Source organism: Struthio camelus, chromosome 3, assembly GCF_040807025.1.
Source record: "Struthio camelus isolate bStrCam1 chromosome 3, bStrCam1.hap1, whole genome shotgun sequence".
NCBI classification, from domain to species: Eukaryota; Metazoa; Chordata; class Aves; order Struthioniformes; family Struthionidae; genus Struthio; species Struthio camelus.
The window spans coordinates 133,867,487-133,889,193 of record NC_090944.1 but is presented as its reverse complement, the minus strand read 5'-3'; the positions used below and the strand labels follow the sequence as shown (position 1 = coordinate 133,889,193).

The following is a 21,707-nucleotide window of genomic DNA, read 5'->3' as shown; positions in this document are numbered from 1 at the left end:
TCATTTGGGATTTTTCCCCCTTTCAGACAGCTTTTAAAGAAATGTACTCACAAAAAATTAATGGGGCCATAAATGGCTAATGGATTCTTTAATAATTGATTTATTTCTATAGGATACAGGCAAGATTTTTGAAAACCTTTTAAGAGCCTAAATTTAGGATACTAACTCCCTTGGCATTAATTTGGTAATACTGCAGAATAAGAGTGCACACAAACCATCTTACTGTGCTGTGGTCAAAAGGTGGACTCTATAACCTCTCTGCAACATGGTTCTCATGCCTAGAAGCAGGACAACAAAGGACCTAGGGCATGTCTCAGTCACTGAATCCAGTTTTCAACATTACAAGCAAGTCATCGGCTCGTGAAGTTATTTCACTCTTCTAACCTCAGTGCATTAGAATGAATCAATTAATAAATTCTTTCTAAATGGAACATTTAGGTTCACTCTTGAAATTATCATGATTAATTCCCCAAATAGTTCCTTTCGAAAGTTGATTTTCTCCCCCGGATCTCACTTGTCACTGTATATAGGCTCTTGCTCCTCCCTAGGTGCATGCATCCTTTTCACCAAAGCATCAAACATGAAAAAGAGATAGAGGAAAAGATGGGGGCAGGAGTAGCTAAAAAAGTTACCCTCAGGAAGCTAGAGCTTCTGTTATGGCTGTCTAGAGGAGTCCAAAATCGCCACGAGGTGTTTTATGCTAGTATACCCTCCTCTAACAGCAGTGAAAGCTGAAGGTACAAAGGCGGCTGCACTTGCAGGGGAATAAGGTTTTTCTATCCCATCTCCTGAAGAAAACATGCAACTGCATAGAGGTTGATCTGACATTCTCACCTGCGCAGAACTATTTTCTATTCGTTATAGCCTTTAGCCACTCCTTGGAGTCTCTCTCTCCTGCCTCCCTTCCTGCTTGCACCACACTCTCATTAGAAGACACAGGCTAGAGGAAGAGGCTGCTTTACAACAGGTTTAGTTGGCAGATGGGCAGGAGCAATGAGAAAAAGTTTTGGTCAGCCATTTTCTGCAAATCATCGATCTGCAAAAAGCAGATTTTTTGGTGCTGGTAGTCTGCAAGTACAGGGCAGGTGTTGATCTAGCGGTTATTAGCGACAAGGAAGAATGCAGGATGCCAAATGTAGCTTGACATACATTTTAAAGGACATTCAGTTTTGATCACCAAGTCAGTCCTGCGTGCAGACTACCTGATCTCACCTGGTCATTCTCACATCAAGCTCAACATTAGATGTGGCGCTGATAGAAAGGATAGGCCAGAGGTTTAAATTTCCCCGATCGTTTTTCAAGGGGCCGGTTTCTCTGTGCTGCCAGTATGTTTCCAGCCTGAGCAAAGGTAAGTGAAAGCCAGCCACTGTGGGATTTTTCATTCCTCCACCTCCTTGCTGACACTTTCCCTCAGGCATCCAATCACAATGGAAAACCTTCTTGCACCAGCTGCTCTGTCAAGGTGAAGATGGCTTCACTGTGGTTACAACATCTATCACACGTTCCTGACTGACCATATAAACCCAATGATTGGGGCCATTGAGAGAACAGGAAAGAAACAGCCGAAAACTAAAAAGAAAACGTGCCTCCGCCTTTCCAGATCATTTGTGTTCCCAAGACCCCATTATAGGCCACGTAGGTTTTATTGCATGGCTGTGGGAACAGTAGAGTTTATGAGAGTCACAGCAGTGTTTATGGCCAAGTATGATGGTACGTACCTCTGTCTGCAGTTTATATTTCTGTGTCTGTAGCTGGCAAAGAATGCTCTTGTATTCCTCCAGCTGACTCTGCAGAATGGGGATTCTCCGCTCAGCTACCAGTTTTTCCTGATTGAAAAAAATAGCAATATACAGGCAAGAAAGTATGTTGCATTGCTTAAAAGCGTCAAAAGAAGTTCTACTGCTGGAAATAAACCATGAAGACAAACAGAAAGATCGGGATCAGACCTCAAGAAAACCCTTTGGTATAACTTTAAGAATAAAAAATATCAGACGGCAGCGCTGTACAAGTGTAACTTATGCTGAAAATAGATCCTATAGAAACAGCTGTTCATATAATTTTCACACAAATAAATATTCCTGGCATACCTACTTAAATTGGTGAGAATCTGCCAAGTTTTCATCCAGTCTGTATCAATTTATTTGATTTATAAATTTTCCTACATTTTGTCCCTTCTGGAGAAGGTCTACTCTGTCTGTATGTATTCATATTTCCTGCCACCTCTTCCTCAGATAGGAAGCATAACTACATCAGTTACCTTTGAACTAGCCATTTTAAGCGTGGGGCTAATATATACCCTGGAACGTGCTTGACTGAAGGCAGTTTCTCTGCTCCTGATCACTTTGGTTTTCCAAAGCTACAATTAGTGTTTCTCTTGTGATCACTTAGTATTCAATATTTACAGTTGCAGTTCTCTTCTAATCTTGGAGTGGGAGTTAGCTAGAGGATCTGGGATGCTTTAGAAATAAACATTAACTCCTTCTAAATTAGTGCTAACTGCGCAGCATGTATTTACTGACTGGAAAACTTACCTCAGCTATGCCAGCGGTTATAGGGGACACACGAGGGGTTGTCTGGATGATCTGCTGTAAAACATTGACGTAGGTCTGGATTTCCATAAGATTCTGTAGTGAAGCAAAAATCATTTGCATTAGAAATTGCTATAGCAAGTTATTCTTTTCAATGATGTTCTATGCTTCTGGGGCTTACTCCTTGCTGTTTCTTTCGTTTAATATATAAAAGTCTGAGTCATGTTCAGACTTGAGCTTCTGCATGCAATTTTAGGCCTGAATTCAGCTGCATGTGTGCTAACAGTTTAATCGTGCTGAGTATATAACACAGATGTTTGGTGAAATGACAATATGCTTCACATCCTTAATTAAAGATTTTGTGATTTGTGATTTTACAAGAAATTTACAAGAAATTTTCAAAATGATAACCACAAATACCTTTGCAAGTGATCCAAAAAAAGGACTTTTCTCACTCTGGCCATGTTCAGCAAAACCAAGAGCTGTCTCTCCAGTCCTTCCTGGAGCTGCAGGGCAGCAAGAAGCTGGAGCAGAGTGTGGTTTGCTACGGGAACCGAATGAGTCTTCTCTTTCGAGAGTGACAAAGATGGGACACTGGCCTGGCATGAAACCCCACAGCTCTCCCAGGCAGGAGAAGGAAGGGGCTGCTTATATTAATTAAAGTTGGCTGCAGCTCAGTCGTATAGCCACAGACTTACTAACTAGAATGTCCTTGCCCAGAAGCTGGGAAACTGATGAAAGCAATGGCTACTTAGCATGAAATATAGGACAGCTTAACCAGCACAGTGGGTTGAATCATGATAACAGGTCAACAGATTCCTAACATTGTCCACAGCCAGAGACATTGGACCCTGAGTGAGTCAGCCTGGAGATCTGCAACCATCTACCTCTTGGGCTTGAATCCCACATTGCAGCTGTTGTGCTCAGTGAATTTATATCACTCTGTTTAGCCATCAGAACACATATTTTACTTATGTTAATTGGCCACTAGAACAGATCATGAATAAGGGAAAACTCTACACATCATTCTAGAAAGAAGATCTAAAGAAGGCATCAAATTCAGCCACTTACCTTCTTGTATCTATCCTTTGTGGCATTAATGTCATCCTGCAGGAACTGGGATTCAATCTGCAGTTCCAGGTTGCACAGCAATGCTTCATCAGCTTCCTGCAATGCAGATATGTGGGATACGCTCAGTACTGGATAGCCAAGAACACAGCAGCCACTTATTCAGGACGTGATTTGTTTTACGTGTGTACAACTGGCATTAGAAAATTAAAGTCTAGTGGAAGAAAAAAAGTACCAGCCAACAAAGAACAGGAACTTTATACACTGTGTTTTCCCATTTTACACACTGATTTTCTGCCCAAATATAATTTATAATACAGTTTAGTAATGGCACTGTCAAAATATGTTTACCATATGCTTTATGAGTGCTGGGAGCCAAGTAATAGACACTATGCAATACCAGTTTTTCAGGCTGCAGTTTGCAATGGTGCATGAATTTTGAACATATGATATCAACAGAATAATGAATTGATTTCTGTAGTGTATATGACAGAAGTGAATGGGACTTGAAACCTTGAGAGAGCTGGGACTCCTCAGCCTGAAGAAGAGAAGACCAAAGGGGGAGCTTATCAATATGTAGAAGTATCTGAAGGGAGGGTGTAAAGAAGACGTAATCAGATGCTTCTCATTGGCTCCCAGTGGCAGGGCGAGAGGCAATGAGCACAAACTAAAACACAAGAAGGTCTACCTGATTATAAGGAGAAACTTTTTTACTGTGAGGGTGACTGAGCACTGAAACAGGTTGCTCAGATAGGTTATGGGTTCTCCATCCTTGGACATATTCAAAAGTCATCTGGACAGGGTACAGGGCAACCTGTTCTAGGTGACCCTGCTTGAAAAGGGGAGTTGGAAAAGATGATCCTTAAAGGTTCCTTCCAACCGCAACTGTTCTGTGATTTCTGTGTTTCAAAATGTCGAGCTCGTAGCCTAAGACAAGGGCAGAAACAAAAATCCCTGGAGTGAGGAGCAGAGAGTTCAGCCAGGGTCACCCTCGATGTTAATTCTAAGAACAGGAGATAAAAAGGGAAAAAAAATAGATTTAAAGGTGTCACTTTAAAATAACCTACTTGTAGTTACCATCTGTAAATATGTCTCAGTGAATGGATCATGGTTTGCAAATTAAACACTAAAATATATGGGCACAGCATATGACTAACAGGAAAGGATTTTTCTTCTTTCACATGCACACAATGCACTATTCAAAAATATGTAGATGTTTGCTCTTTTCATTATGCTATTGAATCTTTTAGCCATGCTCGCTGACACATGATGAAGCCATTCATGGATTCACTCGGCTCTAGAGCAAGCAACTGCATTGTGAGCAAACCAGCTAACTCAGACAGATCCAGACCAGAAAGTTCTCAGCCAGTCATCGGGAATGCATGTTGCTTTGCTGCAGTCTTTGGCATCCTATTCAGAGAAAGGTCAGCACAACAACGACAGTGTTATGTGACTTGTGGGGGAGCCCCCAAGCCCCTAGATATTAGCAATAAGCAACTGTTTCTGCATGTAATAAGCAAATCCAGCATTCACCTTTCCAAACGTTTCTTCAAAGGGGAAAAATACTTCTGCTTTTTGCTCTGTTTTCAAATAGACTAGCTTCATTAACGATGCTCTGTATCAAAACAATACAGCATCTGCATTTTTTCTTCTTTATTTTGCAGTATTTGCTATCAACTCAACTTACGAAAAAACATTCTACTTTAGATGCTGATTCCAAAATGTTGATCTATGTGATTAAGCAGCATTTTCAAGCATTTACCATGGGAGAGAAATCCCTTAGATCTGTGCAGAATCACTGCTTTCTGATTTTCCAAATTGATTCTCCTTCTGCTGAAACGGCTTGAGTTTAAATTTGTACAGGCTTATTTCTGTCACACCTTAGGCATTCTGCAGGAAATCAGCTGTCTTCTGTCCAGCATCCGTCCTTCTGCTTAAAGTCTCTGTATCTATGACTTAAGTTGCACACATCCAGGTATGAGATTTGAGCACAAACTGAGGGATGGGAAATATGAAGTGTGACAACTAATGTGTGACAACACCAAGCACTTTAGCTTCCACCTCCGAGAAGATATTATTACTGATCCTTAGTAACATATCAAATCACTAGCACATCTTTTAAAACAGCAACTTAGCCAGCAGTGGTGACTTTCATTGCCTACATGTGTAGCAAGAAGCAAACTATTTATGCAGTGGCTTTCTTGCTAGGATTTGTGCAAGAACGACAAACACAGGTAGACAACACTGTACTAAACCCCATTTGCTCCCTGAAATAAAGCCACACATTATGGTTATTCCAGAAGGTCAGCTGTTAGTCAGATGGACTGGTGACGTTTGTGCCTGAGCTATATCTGGGAGTGTGAACCTGCCCTGAACAAAATGTTGGGGAAAACATCTGTGGAAATCCCATGACTCGTACGCATCCCTCATCACTGAGCTTGGTCCAGGATAACAGCCCAGCACGAGGAATGACCCAGCAATCAGTCGTCTGCACCGTAGGCTTCATGCACCCCACAGTACTGAGCTACCAAAAGTGGTAGCTCTTTCTGGTGAGAGTCCAAGCAGGCAGCCCAGCCTCAGCCTCGGACAAACCACAAGCAGCTCAAGATCTTGTTAGCTATGCCTAGGGCGGTCAAATTAATCCTCCTTTCTTTAGCCACAATTTGACTGAGGGGAGCGATGAAGATGGACCCACCAGCTCCAGCTCCCCCTTCCAGCAGGCAGGGTTTATACCACACAAAGTGACGGTTCTGATGCCAGGTGTCCTCAGGTGAACTTCCCTCAAAAAACATTAAGAACTCACAGGATGTTCAAGAGCCCTCTAGCACACTGGCTGATACGAGTCATGCAGGTTGCCTAGAGCTCATTGGAGAAGGAAACACTAAAATACACTTTTTTTATACATATGAAGAAGTACAAGTGACTGAAATAGCTTTGTTCAAGCAGAACAGCTCCTTCCATCTGTACAGGGGGAATAAGAATATCTCTGTTTAATCCACCAGCAACTGTTTCTCAACTCAAAAGACAAAAGATAGGCAGTAGAAAATAGAACTGATGAAAGACATAATACAACTTTCTTCTCTCAGATAAAAGCTAATAGCAAACAAAGATGAATTAGGCTTTCTCAGTTGCACAGACCAGGTTTGGAAATTTATAACTTTTCACTTTCCTTTGAGCCTTTTTATTATTTATTTTTCTTCCTATGAGATTAGCTCGGTAAAGTGCAGCTCCTCAAAATCACTCCCCATGTTTTCACTGAGATAGGAACAAACCAGAGGGTATTGTAGCTTATTTTTTGCTTGGAAACCTGATTAGAAGTTGAGGATTAATGCTGGGAAGGGATGGTCACATCCAGTAAGGGACTGAGGAGCTTTGAGAAGCATGAGATTTAAAGATTTGGACATGATCAATGTTATCTCCTGTTATGGTCCTGATTCTGCATTAAGAAAGAAAAAGAATGAAAAAAAAAAGGTATTTAGTGCCCTAACATGTTTTCTCCATCCACACTCCAGACTGTTAGATATGCATATTGGCTACATGGTATTCAGTCTTGGCAGGACTAGTAAATGGACTCTACCTATCTTTATGTGTAGACTCAAATCTACACAGAGGGGAATTGTCTTCTGAGTAAGAAAAGAGTTGTTAAAGGCACTTAAACATGTGCGGGATCTTCAGCAAGAGTCAGCTTGCAAATTTCAAGCTGCAGAAGCGACGCTAAAATTTCCACTCTAGATCCCAAAATCAATGTGGGAGACATTTGGTGATAATCTAAAGCTGTGTTACGCAGTAGATCATGCTGGTCCCTAGTCTTCTTGAAAAATTCAAGAAGTCCTGAGCAGGGCTAAGGGTGTGGGCTATGGATACCATGTGCTGCATAATCAAAACCAATAGGACTCTGTACAGAGTTGGGCCCTGCCCAGTGTGCAGGCATATACCAAAACAGCCACTTGCACAAGCCTTAGGGAGGGCGCAAAGGGAAGAGAAAAGGTTTTCATCAGTGTGCAATGAATATAGATGTTATGCCATGATGTAAGTAGAAAAAAAGAAGCAGAAGTTACCCATTTTTTTGTACTTTTCTGTCTCTGCCACCTCACTAGCAGCACCTTTCTCTATTTAGCCATTACATAGCCACGGAGCACACCCTTACTATCATCACATAGTTAATGTGTTTAAGACAAAAGAAATCAGATCAAAGGCTTCTGAAGTTTGTTGTCTGCTCCATGACGTCTTCTCTGTGAATTTGTTTCTGTTTTAAAAAAGCATGGACTTTCACTGAGTTTTTTTTTTGTTACAGTATTACCTTGAATACCTTTTCTCTTTCTTTTTTTCTTTATCCTGCTTAAAGACTGTGAACAATTGCAGTGAAAACATGCTTCCTAAAAAGAGACATGGTAAAACAAGTGATCAGAACTTCCTCCTTTGGTATATGCACTTTAGATATTTGTCACCATTGACCTTCACTTAGGCTTTCTGCTGGCAGTGGGGAAGGACTACAAGTGAGCCTTACCTCACCTCTGTGTTTTCTGCCATTTCTTTATGGAGACCCTTTGCTCTCCTTTTTTTTTTTTTTTGTTTTTTGTTTCCCCTCAGGAGACTAGGCCAGCAAGGAACAGATTTATGTTCTGCTGTGGATGCTCTGCCCCAGCTCCCGAAACTGTTCCCCCGATAATGCGGTGCCAGCTCTGCCAGAGCTTCATTGCACTGCACCTTACGCAGTCAGCAGTATCAAATTGGTACAAAACGCTCGCAGTCAGCCGTCACAATACATCACTGACTGCACAAGCAGAGACCTCAAACCCAGTGTTTGGAAAAGAGACAGAACAGGCCCTTGACTCGTAGCTACAGCTATTAATGCCAAGGCGTTAAAGGCTGTGCTGAAGGCCGATGGGGAATGCTCTTACCCTGTTCCCTGTGTGCAGAGATGACAGTCTCAGTGCTCTCCTGCAAATCTTCCCCAAACAGCAAGAACCTCACGTCTCAAAGCTGGCTGGTTATAAAAACTTTTACGAAAATAGTGGATGCTTTTCTGTGAGTCAGACAGCAAAGATGTGCCTGTGCGGGCGGGTGCCGTACCATTATGATACTTCATCTTTCTGGTTCTCTTTAACTCACTGTTTAATGATGTAGAGGCTTAGTTGGCATCTTGAGAACAAAATTAACTGAACTGCTGGTTGGAAGAGATTCTAGGCCACCAGAATAGCTGGGATTCTCCCCGAGAAGTTTGATAACATTATGCTTTACAGAATAAAACCCCAGATTCAGGACATGGGAACCATCCGGGATCCTTCAGCAGTTTCCTCTTTCAACCTCACAGGAAGTTATTAGACAGTAAGACTCCATCTATACAAACATGTCCAGCTCTCCACTGCTGAAGTCACCTGGCACTGAACTGCCTGCAACCACACTGTTAAATTTATTTATAATTTATTATTATTTCAGAATAAATTTGTTCTGCAGATGTTGTGGGACCTATACTAAAACTTCATCAATCACTAAAATGTTGGATTATAGGGATAAAATGTGTTTCAGGAATACACTAAGCAGGTGTTTACATAGCTAATCTAACCAGAGAAGAGGGTAAATTGGTAATGTAAAAACGTCCACCAGTACCTCCTCTAGGCTGTAGTATCAACCATGCAGATCTGCAACTGACAACATTCCGATTACTCAGAAAAGGTAAAACTTTTTTTAAAAATATAATACCACGAAATTGAAATTTTCTATCATGCAAAAAAAAATATAACACCTCTATTGAACTACATCATTATAAATAATCTGCAAATGAGGAGCTGAGGAATACCTGTAGGGCAATGATGCTTGACCTGAATATACCCAACAAAGTAATGAGACATCAGCATCCTTGCAAATACGTATTTGGTCCTACACTGGGAGTTAAATTCTTCATGCTGCAGGTATTTACCCGTAAGTAGGAGGGAGAAACAGGCAAATGTGAGAGCCAGACTAGAAGACTCACTTCCTGAAGTTTTTACTTACACTAATCAAGAAGGCCCCTGTCATGGAGATTGTGAGGTTTCTCTAGTGAAATGAAAGCAGCAATGAGTAATTACAGAATGTGATATAATTTGAGAGTAATGAAGGCAACAATGAAGAAGCAAATAAGTCTATTTAATTTGAGGGCAGGAAAAGCCTAATTAGAAGGTCACATGACAGCTAGATAATAGGAAGATGTGGGCATGCAGGATTAACAAGCAAAGCTTTGTTCTGCTGTGGAAGTTTCATGCTGTCCTTCAAGCTTTGTCTGGAGTATACGTAACTCACCACTGAGCTGGCTTGCCTGTGCCCAGAAGCCACTAGCGTCTGACTGGCCTTCCTAGGCTAACGACCTGCATCTAGCAAACACATTATACACATACAGATAGGATGTATATGAGATCCCATATGTAGGAGAAACATTATGACAAAACTAGAAATGGAGGAAAAGTGGCAACGAAACATGCTCCCAAGATTTCTTCTTTATTTCCTTCCTCTGTTTTGCTGGCTCCTGGCCCATATCTTTCTTCTGAGAATACTCGCATGGAGCTTTCTAATCCTGCTGACACTGATGCTTTAAATTCAATTGTTTTATTTCTCCCCACTGGGCAGTTCAGATGCTACATGCTGACTCCGAAATGATTTGTATTCCACTTTCTCCGCTAAAGCTCTCCCACTGAGAACCAGAGGCACAAACTGGGAGGTGACTAAAAGGGTTTCAGTGGAGAAGAGTCTCTCTATGACGTCTGTCGTGAAGGCTTGCCACAGGTTTAGAAGTCACTGGTACGTAAAGCATTACTTAAAGAAGCCCAGAGGGCTCGTCAGCTGCTAGGAAAGTAAAGAAGTTTAAAATTCATTCTCGGGATCTGCTATTTACCTTAAGTTGGTTTCTTCATTACAGCACCTTACTAAAACCAAATCTGTCTTATTTTAAAGAATCGCTGCTGACCTCAGCAGCACCTCTCTCAAACAGGATTCTTCTCTTAGTAGCATCAAAATCACCTTACAGCCAAAATCTACCAACTCTCATAGACGTAATTGCAACTTAAAGACTACGTTACTGAATCTCGCTTGTATTCCACAGGCTTCAGTAGGACAATGGGTTTTATGACAGAAAAGAGTCTGCTTAGTGATCAGATTGGATTAAACTAAACATATCTGGATGCTTAAAAATGCGGTTAAGCACCAACCAAGAAATCTCAAAAGTGTCTAAGCAGTTATAAATATCTAACACCCATTAAAACATGATCCTGAAAATATGGCTGGAAAAGTGCTTCCACTGGCCAGCCGTTGAAGAGTAAGCGTATCTAAAAAGATATCTTCTCATAGGAAAATGAGGAAAGATCCCAAGTTCTCATGCCTTACCTTACTCTAATTTCCGAATGAAACTTCTTCTACTGAGAACCTGGCTCTGTCCACACAGCAATGTCTAATGTGGGTATCGTAAGGTGGGCTCTTTCTATGGCTCTTGTTTTTTGTGGGTTTGGGGAGACACAGAGAAAATTTCAGAAATGCTTGTCTAAAATATGAGGCATATTCCCAAAATATCTTGCAGCAAAACTGATGAAAATCATTTGTTTTCCATTTTCTAGGCTTACCTTATTAAGGCGTTGAAGCGTTTCTTTTAGCCTCTGCTGATACTCACATTCATTTTTATACCTGTATACAGGACAAAGAAGATGAAGTTGAGTGGCTTATTCTCTTCCAAACTGCATTTTCATCTGTAATATCATGCACAACATATACTTCACACTTAAGCAGAATATGAATCTTGAAAGGGCCCAAAAGATTTACTCATGCATTAATTTCTTTTTTTTTGGTCCCAGATTTTAAGTGTAGTTCCACAACTGACTAGCTTCTTATGCTCTGCTTATACAGCAAAAGACAACAGAATGCCATACATTTGCTATCTTTTTTTTTTTACAGAAAGTCTGAGGGTAAATTATTTACCATAAAAATGTATTAGTTTAATACTGGAAAATGTATTAGTTTAATATTGGATTACAGTGATTGCCATTCATCAGTGGTTCCTATGGTGGTATTTGCTACATTGGCACATTAGCATATAATTACTTTGCACTTGGTTTTCTAGTGCTCCTGATATTATTCAATAACCATTTTAATAGCAGAGACATTAAAAACATAGAAGCTACAATTTCACATATCGATTGTGTATGAATACTGTCGTATTAGCCTATTTTGATGGATGAAGTTCTGTGTCCTCTTTAATACCAGCTCACATTTTAGTTTGGTTAAAATCATGTGCAAGCCTTAGTGAAGAGTGCATTTAACCAAATATTCTTATGCAGTCATAAAATGTTCGTAAGAAGCGTGAAACGTGCAGATTTCTATACTGAGTGAATAGTGGATGTATCCTGTGTCTCTGAAATGAGAAATCATGACATGTAGTCTTTAAAAATTAGGGTTCTGTACCTGTATGTTAGTTAGAATTATCCAGGAAATCCTCTTAGAGGAAGAGTGACAAACTTCCAAACCATTGATTTTTTTATTTTTTGGAATCATTACCACAAAGGCAATTTGCCCTTGTCTGTCCTATGAAATCATTCATGCCGCCCAGATATTCTGGTGGCTTTTGAGGAACTTGCTCTAGCCACGGTAAACTCTTCTAGTTCATTGACTGAACACGTCAAGAAGCAAGTTGTAATAGTCATGCTACCCTCTCTTCTTTCTTATTATTATAGCCTGAAGAATGAACAACTACTGTTATTCCCACTGTTACGTCTTTCAACACAGCTAGAAAAGCTGAAGAGGAGTCTGCTACCCATCACGTGCCTTGCATGCTCCATTTAGATATTCCAATGGCCAAGCTTCCCTTGTATTTAAGACTGTGTCATGAAGACATAATTCTCTGCTATACCACTGACTCCATTTACAGATGAGTAAATCAGTGGTTTTCAGACAACTTACAGCTTGGATGTGCGCAGATTGTTTGGGCTTCCTTGACTGAAGTGTTCTCTTCTAAGGATCCAAAGCAATGTCTTTTGATCAAATTGTTGTAACGTAGGGTTTGCTTCCAAGTATACAACCAAGGATATTCAGCTTCTGAAGTGAGACTGCATGTGTACCTATGATTTGTTAAGTAGGTGACTTCCAACACATTTTGTATCTTATGCATTTTTTACGTGCAGTTGACAGTAAGCACTTTATTAACATAGATGCATTCTGGCAGATGGGCAAGAATGAAGCAGATAGTGGCAGCTGAAGAAAATCAAATCTACAGTAAAAGACTGGGTCTACATTCCTAGTAAGAAACAACCATCCAATAGAGTCAGGGTCTAGCTCTCAGCCCTAGTGACACTCAGGCCTGCTCAAACCTGGTTGGTTGCTAGATCCTCAGTGAAATTTCTGTCACTGACTGAAATTTTTAAGAAACTTTTCCTTCACTCTCAATAACCCAAATAACAGCCAAATAACAAAGTAAATAACAAAAAGAACAAATAACAAAGCCATAAATCCACTTGGCAGCCTTGAGATGTGGATATAGTTAGTGCCGTGTGACTATCCTTTAAATGAAGATTGTTTTTAAGTGATGTTCAATGCACTCCGTAAGTGTAACAGGGCTAAGGACTTTTCAGATATGCTTCAGAGAGCGCATGGTGAGATATTCATGCCTCTATGCAAGCTGAAATGTATACAAGTGCAATGGCTAATTACTTTGAATGCTCCACTGGACTTTTAGGTTAAAGACCCTTACAGCACATCAAACCACTTGTATCCCAAAGGAGTAACGCTGCAAGTCCAAACTCCACTCTGTTCTCTCTCTGCCAGCTGTTACTTTTATCCCACAGCCCAAATATCCCAACACATGAAAATGTGTCTCAGCTTCAAAAAATGCACAGGGAATTGTACTTAAACATGATCCCTGGTTTCCTGGACACAGTCCCTCCAAAAGTGAACAAATTGTAGCCACATTAAACTTCAGTATTTAACAATAAATGGGCAAAATCTTCATTGTTAGCATGGAACAGGGATAGGACATCCATTAAAGGCTGTAATCTTGGTTCATTTGTCTTTTTTTTTTTTTTCCCAAGTGTCCCTGACCTAGGCAAGTAGTTTTAAGGTGTGATGATGCTTTTTTATTACTGGCTTCAGAAAAGCAGTATTAATTGTTTCTGGCACAGGCAAAAACTAGAGCAGTGGAGGGGGCTGCCTGCTTTCAACAAAGCAGAACGGAGCTTTAAAGGTTCACACTGCCTCACTTTTCTCTTCCTAGGTTGGTGGTTCTGACAGAAAAGCTTTTTGCTGGAGCGCATACACGATTACAGATATATGGCAAGTGCCTCGAGCCCCCTGTATAGGCAGGGGTGCTAGTCTCATGGAAACATTGGGGGCCCAGGAAGGAAGTTGGCTGCCAGGCTTTTTCTCCGCCTGCAAGGAAAGCCTCCAGTAATGCCTATGAATATATTTTGCTGACTTCAGCTGACAGAGAGACTGTGCTTGCTCTGGAAGGATGTGAACCAGACAAGACTAAGGCCCTGACTCTGGTGCAATGCAAAGACTGTCTTGCCTCCAAAGAGAAAACAGTCACAATATATCCTAGCAATGTTCAGTGGTCAGATATTCAATTCTCAGTCCAATTCTGTGTCGAGGCCTGTGCCTTTACGATAAAGAGGATGCTACCTCTTTATTGAACCTTAGCAAAATCTTCTAGCAACATAGGAATTCTTTTGACTTGCCAAAACCCAAGACAAAATTCTCCATGGTGCGGACCTGGGAGCAGAGGAGGTGTCACCCCTGGCTGGTACGGTCAGAGAAGTAATGGTAGCACCAAGACTGGGTTAAGGCTGTTCTGGATCACCTCCACCTTCACGTGTCTGCACACCCTCACTGCTGCCCAACGCTTGATGCTCCAGGACGTATTTTGGGGCGCTTGTCATGGGCCATAGCACCACGTGTGTTAGGCCAGGAAGAGGCCTGGCATCCAAACCTGTCAACCAGACGGTTACTGGTTATGGAGTCCTTAGTACTCCACATATTGCAACTATTGTATTTGCTTGTTCTCATTACTGCTCATGGGTACGTAGTTACTGCTGTGGCACAAAAGGGTGCCAAGCTAATTTGAGCGTAGCCACAGAGGTGCAGATTGGAGAACCAAGTTCCAGTCTCTGTATCTAGCAACTTCCAGGGAACTATATTACATACAAACCCCACAAGATTAGCACTGAATGAATTTTAAATGAAATGATCGATTAGTAGGACTTTTAATTTCTGAAGTTAATTAATCCTGTTCAGTCAAGGGCACTAAAATCTAGGTTTCAGCATCTTTCTGGATATCAGAGAGAGAGAAATACAATCCTTTCAAATTTCCCACAGACAGATATAATGTTGCTATAATAATGATGCTCAATAAAATTAGCATAATTAATCCTTTTATGAGCTGCATCCAAACAATTCCTAGTAATACTTTTTGTAACTTCAAGAGAAAGAAATCTCCACTGATACATAGTGTGAATTATTTATGTTAATGTGAAGAGCCACGAAAATGGCTACAGAGGACTTAAAAATAAATTTGAACATAAGACCCACTTTCCAGGAGTTCGTGCATATTTAATTTTACAGACACAGTAGTTCCAGGTTCTACTGTGCTTAAATGTAGCTTTAAAAGGTCTAGTTAAAATTGTAAATCTTTTTCCCAAATTGTGAACATACGTAAAAGAATAGGATGCAAGAGCTGAAATTCTTTGCGTTAGTGGAAGGTATAGACATTTGCCAATCAGTAGGTATACAATGCACCACTCTAAGAGAGTCCTTTAATTCTTTGTGTGCAAGAAGCAGATACTCTGTATTTCAAAATTAATCAAGAAACACACATCTTGCTAGTGCAGTGAGACTTCTGTCTGCTGTCTACTGAACATAGACCTAGGTAGTAGAAAGTAATTTTAGAGCAAACTACAAGTACAGGACGTGGCTTGGGACAGTAAAGCCTAATGGAGCTGATCTGCTTAACAGTGGTGTAAATATAGGGCTGGGGTGTGAGGGAAACAGCAAAGTCCATTCAAAGTCCTGCATATGACCAGGCAGGTTTGATTCCTTTATCCATTTATCATCTCTGTCCACTCCTGATGTGTAGCAGATAGCTAGGTTACATAGGGCGGTACTATCCTGCTACACCTTTCTTCCTACTAAGGCAGACACATTCATTTAATAATTAAACTTTAGAACAAGAAGGTTTAGATCAAAAAGTTTTCTATGGTGACACTCAGTTTTAGAATTATGGTCCTATTACACTTCCACACGTTGAAGCAGAAAGCGTTCCACCACCTGCAGCTCTTCTCTGACAACAGCCACACCGTTGTGCCTGTCTGCATTTGGACTGTGTTTTATGCCTCCCGCATCCAACACTTAGTGAGAACTGGCCTCATGAGCTCATATTTTTGCAGAGAGTGCTGTGACCATCTCATTTGTGGTTGGCCCAGATCTTCCAAGTGAACTTAGAAGTTTCAGATGCCAACTTAAAATCTGAACATTTGGGCCTCAGGACGGTTTGTTTGTGCTGGTCTTTTGAGCCGCTGAGTCTAGATTTCCTTTGTGGTACAGAAGGGCTGCAGGAACCTTTCTGGCACAACTTTCCATGCGTCGCATATAGAGATATGCCTCAATGGCTGCCGGTGTGTTCCATTCAGGTGTTTTTTAAACAATGTTACTTTGGATGTTTGTGGATCTTTCTGATATTTCCTAACTCTTGTCTTCTCCCATCCGGGCTTGCTGGATGGGAGATCCCTGGCAGATTTTCTGGACATTATCTTACACGTAATAATATGGAGAGCTTTTCAGCATAGAAAAAAACATATTGCCCAGGTGGGAAGATTAGTTTTAGAGACAGCTTCAGCAAAGAACTTTAATGCATGTTACATATGCCACATGTGTACTTTACTGTCCCCACTACTTGAATATATTTACATTTATCTGTTACCTAATAGATTAGCCTAGGTGGTGATCGTATGTTTCTTCCACAATTTCTGGTCTGTAGCACTTCAGAAATCTTAGTCTATTTAGCTCAGCTGTAGAACTGCGCTCTTATGAACAAAACTCTCTTACCTCACATTTAAGGAAGAAATACTTCATATTTTCACATAAGGCAATATACATTTGCTATTTAAAATCTTAAAAATAGACTGTGCAAAATATTTACATTTTCTATTACTTAGAAAAAAAATCCTATTCTCTCTGTTTAAAAAAAAGGACCAAAGAACCTGAAGGGACATCTTATTTGGGAGATGTAATTGCATCAGAGCCATTTTTAGGAGTTTTTACACAGATTGTGTAACATAATAGATTCAATTTAACTCACAGCAGACTTTATCCCATTAGAAATAAAGGACTGTTCTATAATTCTGATATTATAGTCACTATCAGTTTCATAGTTCCCTGATACATTTGAAAGGGTCCCAACTATACTTTTACTCTAGATGAGACCAGACTGAGAGCATGTTTGTGAAGTGTCCGGCTGCAGAAGGACACCACTTCTAGAGAACAGTACAGGGTTGAGACCTTCTAAAGACTGAAACTTGCAGCTGCCTTAAAAATACTATTTAAATAAATAAATAAATAAAAATTGTGCATATATTCACAGTCCCGTCTAGATTTCCAGTCTAGGATGATCACCCAGCTATATCATTTTAGTGGATGAACTTACACCTACGCAGAAAGCCAAAGAGTTAGTGATCCCTGCATTCCCCCTTTGCATGGGGGTTAGGCTGCACAAAGACTTAAGCAGATCTTCAGTATAGGAATAACTCTGATTTCAGTAGCATGGCAAGGCCCTAAAACATCATGGAATATCATTTCTCCCATATTTTATTGAGAGAGTTTACTTATAATTTAAAATAACTTAAAGCATAAACATCAAAATGCCTTTGAGCTAGGAGCAGGTGAGAAGGCAGAGGGGAGAATATCAGAGCATTGGCCTTGTTTTAACACCTGTAACTCAGAAACCACTCGATTCTTTTCAAACTGAGGAAATTTTCACGTCTGTCTTCAGATCAAATTCGGCAATTCCCAGGAGGAAAAAAAAAAAAAAACCAAACACAAAATCTAAATTCACTCCGTGATGTAATCTGAATGAAATTTGGTTTAAAAATGCTATTATATTATAATCTCCCTGGATAACTTTAATTTTTAACTTCTAACTTTTGTTGGCTTAGAGGTAGTCAAGGCTCCCTTTTACTTTCCGCTTTTGCTTAGTGCTGCTGAATGTACATCCCAGGATCAGAAGTATAATCAGTGATTTGCGGCAACTCTGTTATGTACTTTTTGAAGAGCTTATCACAAGAGCATTGTTAACAAGTAAATGTTGTCCAGACTGGGTTAAGGGGACAATTGCACAGCTGTTTCTTCCAGCCAGAATGAGAAGTACATGTTCAGAAGGACACATTATTATTTCTTTTGATCTGATACTTTGCTTCCAATTTTTTGCGGCACATGTTCAGTCTGCATGACCAGACACAATCCAGTTTTTCTAAGTCACTCATTACCTCTCTAATAGGTCATAAATCTCACTTTGAAAAAAGATATCTCCTTCTCTGGCTGTCTTTCCCCCACATTTTCTCTGTCCTATATTTTCCCTACCTATTTAGAACTCACGTAAAGCATCTGTAACAAAAGTAAATGAGTGTATGTCAGAGAGTTAATCTTATTAATGGGAGAATTACACAGGCAGTTAATCCACAAAGCGCCCAGTTAGACAAAGGAATCCATTAAAAGGTTGTCACTGCTAATTTTTTCAGGTCAGTTTCAGACAAGCTCTAGAAATCCAATTTTAACTTGGGGAGAGAGCTGTGTATTTCACCGCATTGCTTTTTCCTCCCTCCCCCTCAAAGTACTCCAGAACAGATAACGCATTTTTACTCAGATACATAATACCACTGCATACTTTTGTACAGTTTGATATATGCACATATTTTCAATGAATATGCAGCTATACATTCATGTGCTGAATTCAGTCAAAATCTTATGGACACTGTGTAATAAAAATAAATGAATAAGTATCAGAGTAGACAGATAAATTATAGCACTGGGGCATAGCTGAACTTCGTGCTCGTAATCATTTGAATAAAAAACTGTATCATCAGGTTATTGCTCGCTAACAGTGAGTTAGGTAATCACTAACATCTGAGTATTTCAAGCACTAAGTCTCATTGCACCTGGAAGTGCTATTCCCTACTTTCAAATGAAAAACAGAGATCAGAGTTTGGTATTTCTATATCTGGGCCATAGCTCAGAGCTCTCATGGGCTGTTCGTGTGGCAGTCTGGTGAACTGGATTCGAGATACTATTTTTTACTTTATTTTTTTTAGCTGGCTCATTCTTCTGATTCAAATCTCATGGTGGTCCCATGAATAGTTGTGACAGCACAGCGGAGCAGGCGGTGTGCAGCTGAGAAGTGTGTAGGCTTGGGAGGACAGGATGAGGATATTTTAAGACTATATGGCTGCTGATACCAATGTATCATCAAACTATGGCCTAAAGACACAGATGGCCTTGATGCCAATTATCTCACATCTTTTTTTTATGGCTATTTCCAGCAAAAGGATCGGAGACAGAAAAGGAAAATGTTATCTGTCTTGCATTTACTAGTTCAGAGTAGAGGAAAAGTCAGTGGTGAAGCAGACAAAAAGTCATGCAATATGGCTTATAAGTCTGTGATCGAGACAAGGGCCGAAATTTTGAGTGACTTATATTTCGGCAGCAGTAAGACAGAGTTCCAGATGATTCACCTTCTGCCCTATTAAAAATGTTTCCAGCGAGTGTAGTGAGGATTGCCTGTGAGTGGCTGAACTTCCATCAAGACTATGTTTCTTGAAAGTATTTGAATTTTCTGCTTCCCATCACTGTCAGTGAGAAATGGGTCTAAGCTATAGCACATTATATGGAGTTCACCCCTCATCCATCAATGTGAAGGACGAAAAACTCTTCAGTTTCCATTAGCCTTTCTGGCTTGACTAATGAGATAGAAGTTTGGAAAGAAAATATCTGGCCCATAAGAAACACATAGACAAGACGTTTCCCTCCTGTGAGCAGCCACCCCTAGCCATCCTTTTATGAGCAACGCTCAGCAAGTCTTGTGTAATTAAGCAACACTGCCAGAACCAGAAGAGCTATTGACCCTATCATTTTTGACTTGATGTGAAGCGATGGCAGCAAGAACTAGCTGTTGCTGAAGAGGACGGACGGCATGTCTCTGGATGCACTCACATGTTCCAAGCCCTAAGGTCCCTGCTCTTTGATTTATGCTGCCAATGAAGTTAAAGAGAGATGAAGTCAGGGGAAATCTCTTCCTAGAGGTATTGCTTTAGTAGCATGCATGAGAAAGAAATAAAGAGATGCAGGCCAGAAGAGGTGACAACGAGGGTAAATCATCTTCCAATATCAAGAAAAAGTTTATTTATCTTCTTCCATCCAATATCTGCAGTGAACATAAACATCCATATAGACAGACTGGCCCAGGTATCTTACAGCTCTTCTAAGTAAGAGCTTCTCAGAGATGTCCTCCTACATGTTCTAGGAGAGGGTCTGGGCTTTTACAACTGTGTGCTGCTCAGATATGAGCCTCACTTCAAACCATGTTTGTTTCCTAATCAGGTTCTTTCCTTTTTGCAGCTCAGAGCACAATCCTCCTAAAGCTAATGAGTAACAGCAACTACATGTGTGTCCTAGAGAGCCTGCTGCAGCAGACAGGAACAGGAAATTGGCCACTCTTGTAGCAGGGAGTTCATGAAATGCAGAACTGGAACTCCCTAAGTCCTGGCACATCACTTTTCACCATGGTCTTACACAGTCTGGCTGTGGGCTACAAGTCTGAACATGGAGAGCCGCCATCCATGCAAGAGAAGCAGCTAGCTAGCAAACCCATATGTATGACAAAGAAAGAGAGCTGCGGAAACAATACCGCATACTCTTTCTTCACTTGCCTTGGAAAAGATAATGAACTGTTACAGTCTGGAGCCACTTCCTTTCCCAGATGGCTGCCCTGGCTCCCACTGAAGGATCTGCAGGCTTTCAAGCACAGGGATTTCAAGAAAGCAGTTGTGCATCATTTGCTTGACATACCCTGCTTTTACTTCCCTTTAACTCACCCATAACTGAATGCATACTGCTATCAGCCACGTTTTCCTTGGATAGCTGGGCAAGGGCTCCTATCCTGCCAGAATTTGAAAGCAACAGCTGTTTAGGAATACCTCTCTGTCCTCCCCCAGAGATGCATCCAGCTGGACCAAGAGGCTGGCAGGAGGAGCCTGTATGAAGTAGGCACCTCTGATGTGCTAGCTACCGTAGGAGATAAGCTGGCCCCGCAGCGCCAGTTGCCTTACTTGTTGCTGTACTCATCAAGCATGCGCTGGGCGTCCTTCTCCTCGCGCTCCAGTTTGGCTCGGTCGGACGACAGCTCCCGCATACGCTGACGGTTGAACTCAATCTGCCCAGCAAAGGCCTCATCCAAGCCCACTAGCTCATCCATGCGCTGAAAAGTCTCCAGCTGCTTCCGTAGGATGGTGTTGCGCTGCTCGAGCACGCGGGCCCGGTTGATGTAGCTGGCAAACCGCTCGTTGAGCTCCTGCAGGTTCTCCAGGCCCTGGGCCTGGGCCAAGCTATCAAATTCGGGGGTTCCTCGCAGCTCATCATAGGCATCTGACCGCTCGTATTTCTCCTTGCGCACTTCGCGAAGGAAACTGCTTCTGTACATGGCTTCGGGGAGGCTGTGGGATCCTGTGGTCCCCTCTTGTGCACGTGCTTGTCTCTCCAATTTGGGTCAGAAATATATTTGGGGGGCTTGGGGAGGAAGAAAAGAACATAATCAGCCCCCAGGTGATTAGGACTTGACTCTGGGGCGGTTTGTGGCACTAAACGCATCATCTGCTGCACTGAACTAAATAAAACCCGATAGCCCCGCCTTGGCGCTGCCTTTCCTGGGCCTGTCAGCAGTTCGGAGGAGCACAGGGAAGGGGGAGGACGTGTTTTCTTTTCAAGCATTGCAATTGTGAACGGCCAGAATAAAAAAGAGCAATGTCCAGCTTTTGCTCCATGGATTAAAATCTTACCCAGAGACAACAAAACGAGCGCTCTGCAGTTTCAGATGCCAAGCTCAAAGCCTTTCAGGGCTGC

The 21,707-nt window shown here is 41.2% G+C and overlaps 1 protein-coding gene across 1 annotated transcript in view; it reads right to left on the bottom strand.

Annotated features, from left to right (window-relative positions):
• BFSP1 (beaded filament structural protein 1) overlaps positions 1-21,288 on the bottom strand; it is a 30,234-nt gene extending 8,946 nt beyond the window's left edge. Inside the window, exons 1-5 of the mRNA XM_009673925.1 lie at positions 20,918-21,288; positions 11,186-11,246; positions 3,600-3,695; positions 2,532-2,624; positions 1,719-1,826 (exon numbers count right to left, since the gene is read on the bottom strand). Coding sequence (XP_009672220.1) covers positions 1,719-1,826; positions 2,532-2,624; positions 3,600-3,695; positions 11,186-11,246; positions 20,918-21,288 — 729 coding nt within the window. The remainder of the gene's footprint in view (positions 1-1,718; positions 1,827-2,531; positions 2,625-3,599; positions 3,696-11,185; positions 11,247-20,917) is intronic.
• Positions 21,289-21,707: the final 419 nt, after the last annotated feature.